The 11,804-nt window shown below is 38.7% G+C and overlaps 1 protein-coding gene across 1 annotated transcript; it reads left to right on the forward strand.

Moving 5' to 3' along the window:
• Positions 1-8,835: 8,835 nt before the first annotated feature.
• On the forward strand, positions 8,836-11,435 carry LOC132617764 (CBS domain-containing protein CBSX5-like). Its single transcript, XM_060332838.1, has one exon. The coding sequence runs from the start codon at positions 10,659-10,661 to the stop codon at positions 11,085-11,087; it is 429 nt and encodes a 142-aa protein (XP_060188821.1). The 5' UTR covers positions 8,836-10,658; the 3' UTR covers positions 11,088-11,435.
• Positions 11,436-11,804: the final 369 nt, after the last annotated feature.

The following is an 11,804-nucleotide window of genomic DNA, read 5'->3' on the forward strand; positions in this document are numbered from 1 at the left end:
GAATCCCTTACTCGAACTAATATATATATATATATATATATATATATATATATATATTGGAAATAATCTTTCTGGCTTTAAGATAGGAAATAAATCTACCCCTGGGTACTACTGAATTACCTTTCCACTCTATGACTGGTTCTTTAGGAAACTCAAATATCACTATTTTGGTTTTACAACATACCATGGCATAACATGACTCTAACCAATCCATGTCCATGATCACATAAAAGTCTACCATCTCTAACTCTGCTAAGTCTGCTGTAGTTCTGTGGTGATAGACCATAACTGGACAACCCCTATAAATATGCTTACTATAAATGATTCTCCAACTGGAGTGGATACTTCAAATGGTTCATGCAACTTTTCAGGTTCTATCCCAAATCTCTTCGCAACAAAATGAGTTACATAAGATAAGGTGCATCCGGGATCTATGAAAGCATAAACACCATAAGTGAAGATGGTTGGCATACCTGTGACCACATCTCCACGGGCCTCTGTATCTTGATGACTTGCCAGCGCATATAACTGGTTCTGACCACCGCCTATATTGCCGGACTTTGCTGCTCTACACCTCTACTCTGATTGTTACGAGGAGCTGCTGAATTTGTGGACAGAGCTACATTACCTCTGGTATCTTGCCTAGCAGACAGACAATATCTCTGAATATGGCTCCTCTGGCCACAACCACAGCATATATCCATACCTATACAACACTCACCTGGGTGTCTCTTACCACACTTGCCACAAACCGGATTAATATAGGCCTGCTGACCCACACTAGCCTGAGAGTAGGAACCTGTTGGTCTGAAATTCTATTTCTGCTGATCAATCCTGAACTTTGGGGATGGGGCACTGGCTACGGATGAAGCGGGTCCTGTTGACCTGTTCTTAAAGAATTGTCTACCTACACCCTGTTCAAGTTACCAGAAGACTTGGCCCTCTTGTTGAATTCTCTATCCTTCTATTTCTGCAATGCTTTTTCTTCCGTCAATTTCTCCTTATTACCTTGTACAAATGCCAATAATTTGGAAAGAGTCATCTTGTCATTTTGAGCAGCCGTATTAGCATCCCTGTGCAATTTAAGTTTAAGCTCGAGCACGAACCTTCTATCCACGGCCCTCATATCGGGTACCATGTGGGGAGTATGTCTGGACAACGACACGAATTTGAGATAACATTCCTGAACAGTCATGTTATTCTGCCTTAGCCTCTCGAACTTCATAGCTTTTACTTCCCTAACCTCAATTGTCATGAAGTGGTCAATGAAGGCATCTACAAATTCATCCCAAGTAGCGGAAAGTGCATTCTCCCTCTGGGACTGTTCCCAAGTTTCATACCAAATGTGAGCCACATCCTATAACTGATAGGCTCCAAACTCTGCTACCTCTGTTTCCATGGCATGCATAACACAGAATACCTTCTGCAGCCCATCAATGTAATTTTGCAGGTCCTCCTTCTTTTTAGACCCCGTGAACACTGAAGGCTTCATGGGAAGAAACTTTTGGGTTCTAGAACTGGTTGACCCTCCACCAGCACCTATGCTAGGAGCCGTTTCCTGACGTTGTGCCTGATTAGAAACAATTTGGGTAAGAAGTTGAATGGCTCACCTAACATCCATGTCAGCAGCATTGGGTTGTGGAGTAACGGTGGGACGAACCTCCGCAGGCCTTTCTGTAGCTGGGTTTCAACATCTTGTGCGACTCCCTGAGTCTGAGGCTTCATTTCTGGAGTAACGTTAGCGGTAGTCCTCTTACTTGTAGCTGTAGTCCTCTTGGAGTACTTTCTTTTCGCAGGTATTGTCTGAAATACGAACACGCACGAGTTAGAGGAATTCCTGAAAGCATAGCTCTAACTGCGCGAACTAGAGTATGAAAGAAGTGACACAATCCTAGATGTCTTGGTGGTCAAATATTTATATGTGTGGGGCCCTCACACATATAAAAGTGACCCCACTGGATATGATTTCATAGACTCCCTAAGACTCTCGAACCTAGTGCTCTAATACCAAGCTTTGTCATGTCTCGAACCATAGCCTGGGCATAACACGACACTCGATGCCTGACTGCATGTGACCGAACGAACCACGTGGTTTGCTGAATCATCATAAGCATCAATAAGCATACATAACAGCTAAACATGACACACTGAACATGGATAATTAAATTTTGTAATAAATAGTGGAAGTATGTCTAAAACAAATATAGAAGTACTCAGCCCAAACGGCTATAAAACTCTAAAATAATCTAACATGACATGACTGCTGTAGTGGTCTATGAAACCTCTAATCCTGAAATAAAATACTGAGACTGCTCACTGGCACAAGTCCCCCAATATACATTTTGTCACGACCCAATTTCACAAGGTCGCGCGGGCACCTACCTATCCCACCTCGGTAGGCGAACCCTTCATTCAACATTCACAAACCCAGTATATACATACATACATATATATATATATATATATAGCGGAAGAAAATAAGCAACGAAGCCTGTCATATATATATATATATAGCGGAAGAAAATAAGCAACGAAGCCTGTCATTTGTATATATATAAAATGCAGAAGTAATCATAAACCACCCCAATATCTGATCTGGTCATACAAGAGCACTAACTAAATACTACAAGTCTGAAGATGAAAAAGTCTCATAATACAATTGTCTCGAAATAAGAGTAAGACAAGTAAGTAAAGGAAAGAACATCCGGGCAACGACCGCCATCGTGCTCACCCTAGAATGACTCTACAGCAGCCTCGTCGATCAGTTGCGAGGGAAAAGAGTGAACCTATCTAATACTCTACATCCATAAAAGAATGCAGCAAGCATAGGTCAGTACAAAACAACGGTACTGGTAGGTATCATAGGCCGACTAAGACTAGTTGACATATATAAAGACAATAAGGTAAAAGAAAACAAGTAAACGATAGAGTACAAGTCATGCTTTTCCACGTAATCACCGTTCATATCCAACCTTATGTTATAGCAACTAATCTCAATTGTTCCAGCCATTCACATATATCAAACAAGTCTTCTAGTATGATCCAACCAACGTAGTCTAACTCAAAAACAGCCAAGAAGTATAACTAACACTATAACCAAGTCATAATCAACCAAGAAGTATAATCAGAGCAATGCAATATGAGGTATGAATGTAATGCGATGCAATGTAATGCCTGTACTCTTGTCCTCCGACGGCGGAATACCTCCACGCCTCGGCAGCACAACCCATGGGGGACCCGCGAAGTCCAAGCACTGTCACTCCGCACACAGCTTAGAGGACCAAACATCCGAAAATCTCATAATATCAGTGTTCCATATCAGTCACTCCGCGCACAGCTCAAAGGTGACTCAGTATCCAATATATCTCAGAAAATATCAGTTACTCCGCACACAGCCCAGAGATGACTCTATATCCCATGCAATAATGTATGCAGTATGAATATGATACAAGTACAATATCAATGAATCATATCAACCAACCGTGCCACGCAGGGGCACGCAAGTAATATCATCATCAAGGCAACAAGATAAACCACAATGGAGTCACAACTTTCAATTCTACTAATAATCAAGTCTCACGATATCATAGTCATCAATGTTTCCTTCTCATTTCTATGATCAGTACCAATCACAAAGCCTAACAATTTAGTGTAAGTATTTCCATCTCGGTCATTCCGTATCACACAACCTAGCATAACCTGTCATCCCGTGTCACAAGCCTAGAATGACTCAATAATCTATATGTCATAAATATGAGTATGAATATGGAACCATGCAAGTACAATCCATGAACAATATCAAGTTCAAGTCGTGCCAAACATAGTGCACCAATGTCATAAATGATACACAACCGTGCCATACAAACCGCACCAATATCATCAACAATGATCCATAGAGTAATCATAACGAATCTCTAATTTCCATAACAATAAGGGTTAAGATTGCTATGCCAATAACAAGGCGTACACTAAGTACTAGTATCAATATCAAGAAATTTCATCCTGCCGTTTGACTCCCAATTCACAAACAATCCACCAATTTATACAGAACATACCAAACAAGGTCCTATGGAGTCTACAAGCCACAAGCCCGATCAAACAAGTCACAAGAAATACCAAATCCTAAGGAAACATCCAACCCAAACTTCATACTCGAAGGTTTACATGAATCTCCGACAATATTATATAAATATACGCTTTGCTAGTCGAAGTCTCACCACAAAGGTAAGCCGTAACCTACTTAGCAGGCCGAGCAGTAATCTCGAGTCAAACTTGTGCCCTTCCTTTACGTTGAGCCTCAAGATAATCAAAGTCTTTATGAAGAACTAGTGAAAACCCTCTCAAAATCGCCTCCCAAGCTTAGAGATATGAGAATGAAATAATGACTTAAGGTTGGGGCTTTTAAAACTTAAAAATAGCAGATTCTGCCCGTCAGCTGCTGTTGCGGCCACACGACTGCTTTTGTGGCCGAACGCCGCCACCAGACACCAGATAAATTCTGGTGTCTTCTAAACTTGAAATCGACACTCGCAACCATCCTGGAACCTTCCGGACACAAACCAAATATGCAGATATATATAAAAACGCTCTATGAACGTACTCGTGGCCTTGGAATTCCCATCGGAGGTCTCATTGACCAATTCAACCCCCGATACCTCAAAACTAACTTCTAACCCAAGTCCCAAAATGCACTCGAGTGCAGTGGGAACCAAACTAGATATGCACACAAGTTTTAAATGACCATCCGGACCTCTCAAATTCGATGAATTTTCAAAAAAGGTCCTTTTTACCCAAAAGTTAACTTTGAGTCAACCATTTATCGCTTTAAGCCTAATTTTCATAGAAAGTCACCCGAATCAAATCTAAACACCTCGAGAAGCGTGTCAACGGTCCCCTCTGGTCAAAAGTGAGCTAACCAAGCTCGGAAAAGGGTCGAAAGTGTCGGAGATGCAATCATGACCAAACGGGTCATTACACCTTTACTGAACTAGACATGACATGCTACTGAAAATAAACTGACTAACTCAGCCCCAAAGGAACTGGGGCTGACCAACCGAGCTAATATGAGTGGTCCTAGTGAGCTGCAGTGTCGTCCTGTAAATCTATATCTGCATCATGAAATGCAGGTCCTCAAGGCAATGAACGGGGACGTCAGTACTTTGAATGTACTGGTATGTAAACACATGGAAGAAATAAGCAAGCACATGATATAACTGAAACTGAAAACTGAGTTGGACATGAACATGAATATTGTAAACATGCAATAGTATGTAACTGTGGGAGTGCATTATATGATGTAATACCGACATGTAACCACCACGTAAGCATGTGGCGTCTGATCTCTGCCCGATCAGCTAAGCCATCTCGTACCTTGTCAGGGTATGAGACATGAACATGACATGATAAGATCCAATCAATAAGTCCCATGAAGGGAATATATGGAGGAATCGTCCTACTGGGCAGAGGATCCTCATCCTACGTTGGGATACCTAGTTTTGGGTTGTCTGAGCCTTCTCAGTATTCATGCAACTCCCAAAAATATGAATATGAATATGAATATAGGTGGCATCTGAGCCCATGGTTTTTCATAAACATGACTTGTAAACATGGATTGATAGTATAATATAGCATGAATATAATTACATTATGCAACTTGCATGAAAACATGGGGACATGTAGGATTTTAATGCAAATAAACATAATATTTCATAACTTGCATGTACGAACACATGAAATGCGAAGTATGGGTTTTCATGGATTACGAACGGATTCCCAATAACCAAAATGGAAGATTAGGAATACAATAACGAATTTATAATTCAAACATGCTAAATCATGGTACATGAACTTAGGGTTATCATAAACGTGTCTAAAACCCTAGTTTTTGGTGAACTTTCATATAATCATGGAAGAACATGGCGTGGGGAAGAACAAAAATGTTCTCAGACGTGGATAGCGTTTACATGCCTTATTCGCTCCAATCTTGTGATTATAGTCTGAACTTGGTGTAGAGAATTCCCAAAACTCAAGTCTTGAATCCTTGCAATGGGTTTTCTTGAAAAACCTAGGCTAAGGATGATGATTCTATGATTAGAACGTAAGAATACGTGATTAAATTCACTTGGAATGGTTTGAAACACTTAACTAGGTGTTCTTACAGGCTTGAGGAATAGAGAGCTTCATTCTAGGCCTTGGGGAATTGTAATAATAGAATATAAAGGCTGAACAGGGATATTTATACTTAGCTGAGTTGGGGTATTATACGGTCCATTTATACGGTCTGTATAAATTTATACGATCCATATAAACTGACTGTATTTAACAATGATAAAAATTCCATAAACTGGAATTTCCCAAAAGAGTTACACGGACTGAAAATACGGGTCGTATAATAATATACGGTCCGTATAAAAGCATTTTAAAACTTTGGCAGAAGCTAGAATTTTTCCACCTGCGTAACACGCACTGAAAACACGGGTCATATAATAATATACGATCCATATAACTAGTCGTATAAATGGAGCTTTGCTGAAATAAGACGAATTTAATTCCAACATTTCCCAACTGATTATTTTTTTCTATGTCCCAGATCATGAACTTAATAACCTAGTCTAAAGGTACAGGTGTTATAAAAATATATGGTCAAATTAATTGGATAGAGCATGATCGGAGTCAAAGTAATTATTCAAAAAATTCAAAACAATAAAGGTCTTCTTCTTTTGGCTTGTCAGCTTCGAAACCCTCCATGTCCTCGAGGGCCATTTTAGCAGCCTCCAAATCATTCACCGCTTGAAGGAGTAATGAGGGAAGATCGAATCCTGAGATACTAGCTTCCTCGAAAGCCTCCTTTCATGTCTCGAGAATGGCTAAATCGAAGACATAATTGTTTGCATCAAACCTTGAAGCGATTACGGGAAACTTCAACACTGATAAGCTACTCTCGAATGTTGGTTAGATCTTCCTCTAGCTTGGATGCTTTGATTCGCAGACTCACATAGGAAGAGGTTAAGGCTTGAAGGGAATTCTGTCAGTCCCTCAATGAGCCAATCACATCGCTCAGGCGCATTCTTTAGTAGGCTTGAAGAGAATCGGAGTCTCGAATCTCAGACTGTAATTTCTTTATTTTAGCCTTGAGATGTTCATTTTCCTCTCGGAGATCTACTTCCAGTTGAGAGGAAGTAAGAGAACGAGCAGAGATACCAACAGCATGGCCCTAAGATAGGTTAAAAGGTTAAAAATGGTAGAAGTTTGTGAAGAATGCATTCAAATGGGAAAATCTATACCTGAAGAAGTAAGTCGGCCAAATGGGTCAAGAATGACTCCAGGTTAGCAGAAGAAGATTCTGGTCGAGGGGATGATCCCAAAGAGTCCGCCTTATTTAGGGAAGGAAAACTCTTTCAGGTCAGTTTCTCTACTGGAAGAACCGGTTCTGTAGAATGAAGATCAACATATATATGGAGCAAGGAATCCCTTGAATGGTTTCTCAGACGCCTTAATAAAGTGACCAAGCATTGGTTGGGAATTAATTGTTTGGGAATTAATTGGCATGTATTTCAATAATTGAACCTAACTACTTGTCCAGAAAATTTGTGCATTATATCTCATCTTAAATGCACCAAACACATTGATATCAGATTCCATTTTATTTGTGATGTTGTTGAACAAGGCACAGTTAAGGTCTTGAAGGTTGACACAAAGGACAAAGCAACGGATATGTTGACCAAGGGGTTCTTCTTGTCAAGTTCAGTCAATGTGTGAATTTGGCAGGAGTCCGCATTAATTGATGCGTCAGGATGGAGAACGGTAGGGTGAGGTAGAGCTACTAGTATGTACAAGGTATCGATTAGTGACAGAGTTAGCTCAAGTAGGCTTAGAGACATTGGACTGAATGACATTCATATGAAAGGTCGAAATTCATCTCAAGATGGAGATTGTGAAGTTGAGAAGATATTCAAGTCAATTCCTACTCAAAAGCGGAAAGAAATAAAAGGAAATTTTTTTCTTTGTTGGTTCTCGAGTGTTATTGGGATTTAGATTCTTTCTAGGATAGGCTTAGACCTAGTAGTATAAATATATGCTAGCTAGGGCTTATTAAGGTGAACAGAAAAAAGAACCTAAGAGTATTACATCTTGTAACTTACTTTCTCCCTTGATAATAATAAACCGGCGGTTCTCCGTGAACTAGGATCACATTGATCCGAACCACGTTAATTACTGTATGTTTTATCGGTTCCGCACTAACAGCATGTATTTCAATAATTGAACCTGACTACTTGTCCAGAAAATTTGTGCATTATATCTCATCTTAAGTGCGTCCAATAAGTAAATCCTAAGATTTGAACTGAACAGATGCATACTCATAAATCAGTCTAGCAATCCTTCCTTGTCCAAGAGTGGTATGGTGTATTACACTAGCTGGACATGAGTCATTTTTGAGTCATCATATTCGCAACAAAATTAGTGAGGCTCTTGTTCGTTGCACGCTAATTTTAAATTAGCGAGGGGCTGTCCCTCACTAAATCAAAATTTTCTATAGTAGTGAGTACTATTGAATAATGGGACTAACGGGTCAAAATGGACTGAAAATAGATGGTCATGATTCATATCATTTAGCATTGGATTTAATAGTAATCTATATATATATATATATATATATATATATATATATATACAGAGAGAAGAGGTTGACAATTGAGAATCTGCTTTCTTCCTCGAAGACACGATTAGAGAAAAGAAAAACTTTCATTTCTCACACCTTTAATCAATAATTAATGCACAAGCTTTGACACAGTAAGCTCATTAATACACATGAAAATTAAACTACATGCCCGGAGTTCTGAGGAAACATAACTTTAATGAAAAGGGACAAAATCTATGCGGTGACCTCTAAAAGGGACATTTGCGTAAATTAGTAGCCTCTCATAGCAAAATATTTTTTTATTTTATGAAATATTTGTTAGATGCTTTTGATTCTAAAATGTGATGAATCTTGTTGTTGTTGTTGTTGTTGAACTGAATATTTATATTTTGTTGAAATCTTTTGAAGTTTCGAAGAGTTGATGTCCAAACTCACATCAAAATTAAATTTTGGATGGAGGGAGTAATTGATTTGTTGAAGAATTCATCTTTGATCTTTCTTCCACCTTGTTGAATTGTCCCATGTCTTGTACTTTCATTTGTCTCTGTTTACTTATGCTAAATGGCATTTAATTTTTTTTTTCCTCTTCTGAGAACTGCTTTTTCTTAGCTCATTGTTTCTTGTTTTTTATTTTTAGTTTTATAACTTATGAAGAATATGCAGACTTCATCCTCTATTTTGAATTTTTTTTGTCGGAGAGAAATACAATTGCTAACGAATTTGCTGAAAACGAACAATTTTTAGCTCACAGATCCCAGTTTTTTCATCAAGTGGAAAACTTTCAGTCGGTGTATCAACGTGATATTTTCTTGTCTTTTTCCTTAAAATATCATCAACAAGTTTATTTCATGCAGCATCAAGTGGTTGTAATTTGTTTGATGTCTCCTAGACGTAGTTTAGGTGTATACATCCTTTGGCACATTGGGAGGCAAAACAAACTTTTGAGGCTCGTCTTTGTAGCTTATTTATTTTTCTTCTTTAAAATGGTAGTGTCCAGGTCAGTTTGTGTGAATCTTGACTATTCTGAAGTATCAGATGACTCTGGTCACCGGGGTTTAGGCGGATGGGAAATATCACCTAGCCTTTTTGTTTCAGCTGTGATTTGAGCCTTGGTATCTCATGGTGTGTATCCACTTCATTGACTGATATGCCGCACCCTCGGGTGCCTCTAGCCTCGTACTTAATTTGATTAATACATTGAGGGACTTATTATCCATTAGACAGTACCAACTAATTGGAAATAAGGTTTAGTCCAATTAAATACATGTAGGTCAATGTAGGAATTAGAGTGAGCTGTAAAGAATGTACCTATGTTGGATGGGTTTGGGCCAGAAAATGGTTGGCTAATTGTTATGTTTTTACTCTAGGTTTGTCTCGTCTTGTTTTTTGTGAGTGTTTGTATTTGATTTTGGAGAATTGATTAGAAGATTATCGTGATAGAATTTGTTTATGTTCTGATCATTCTTTTGCTTTCGTAAACAAAAGAAAAGAAAAGAAAGCACTTGCAAAAAGATAACAACTGTACAAGGAAATAGTACAACATGTTTTGAAAAACAAATACACCCCTCTGCTTAGTTTTTTTTATTTAAAACGTGGTGTCCACCAACGCTCTGACAGATAGGAAGAAATCATTAGTGTTTTTGCCTCCCCCAGGATATGACCCTTGGGTGCCTCTGCGTAGTTTTGAGGAACCCTTAATTTGCCTTAAAGATGTGTTATTTAATATTGAACAGAATGGGTGTGAGTAGAGTGTTACTGATATCGGGTGTTCAAATAGATGATCTATAACTGATCCAACAATTAAGGTTGTAGTAGAGTGGTAGTCCTCTGAAATTACTTTTTTGGTTTTTTCAGCTTGCTGGAAGCAATAGATTACATGCTTGAAGGTACCTAGAATGCAGTTATTCCAAGGAAATCATCCTCTCCGAAATCCACACACCATAATGGAGTAGAATACTGTTGGCTAACACAGGAAGACGTTGTCCGCTTCCTTCTCAACTCCATTGGAGTCTTCTCCCCTATGACGACCTTTTCAATTGAATCCCTCAACATCATAGATCACAACATCATGACTGTTCGTTACCACGACCCTGCAATCTCCGCTTTGGATTCTATCGCTCTAGCAAATATTAAACAAACTGCGGTTGCAGTTGTTGATAATGACAATAAGCTAATCGGGGAAATCTCAGCTTCTACCCTTGCCTACTGTGATGAGGATGTTGCAGCAGCCATCACGACCCTTTCAGCAGGTGATCTTATGGCATACATAGACTATGGTGGTCCTCCAGAGGACTTGGTTGAATTGGTGAAAACGAGGTTGCAAGAGAAAAAACTTGGCCTAATGATGGAACTGATGGATGAAGAATTTTCATTTTCTGTGTCGTCTGCATCATCTTCAGCTTTTAGTTGTTCTTCCGATGATGAGTCGGGGTCAAGCAGAAATGGTTAGGGACGATATTCTTCAGCTAGAAGGTCAGAGGCGATCACTTGTTATCCCGGGAGTTCATTGGTGGCTATGCTGATTCAAGCACTTGCACATCGTGCGAGTTCTATTTGGGTCATCGATGAAGATCACAACTTGGTTGGAGTTGTTACATTTAAAGGAATTTTGAAAGTTTTTAGGAGTATCGCCGATGCAAGGCGTAAACCTGATATGGAGAATTTATCAACTCAATAATAAGCTTCAGCTTGTATTATCCATTCATATAAGTAGATTATATTGCAGACTATATGTTATGAATTTTACATGCTTGAACAAAAGACCTTTTTAATGGTGATTGATAAACCTTGTGTTTGGATTTTGAAACTCACTCTTTGTCTTGTTTGTTTTGCTAATGACTAATTTGAGCTCTATGTTTTGAATTGAATTTCAATTTCATGAATCTGCTATGGAGGGGATCTGGTTTCCAATTCTTTTAAATGATATTGTAATTAAGAGAACCTTACAAATTACCTTTGTTTGAATAACTGATTATTTTGTCAGAAGAATTCGGTTTTTATTTGTTAAAAATGTACCTGGTAAAAACAAAAATACTGATTCTACGCAGTGGAGGAGGATTTTACACAAAAAAGAATCTTTAGATCGTAGTTTAAACGACCTAACAATTGCAAAAATAAATAAAAATAGGGTCATTTTTCTTATCTTTGATAGTAGGTTCAAAATAGT

The sequence above is a fragment of the Lycium barbarum genome, chromosome 11 (assembly GCF_019175385.1).
Source record: "Lycium barbarum isolate Lr01 chromosome 11, ASM1917538v2, whole genome shotgun sequence".
Lineage (NCBI taxonomy): Eukaryota > Viridiplantae > Streptophyta > Magnoliopsida > Solanales > Solanaceae > Lycium > Lycium barbarum.

What these genes read in the sequence shown, in the direction of transcription:
- LOC132617764 (XM_060332838.1), top strand. Translation starts at nt 10,659, where the DNA reads ATGACGACCTTTTCAATTGAATCCCTCAACATCATAGATCACAACATC.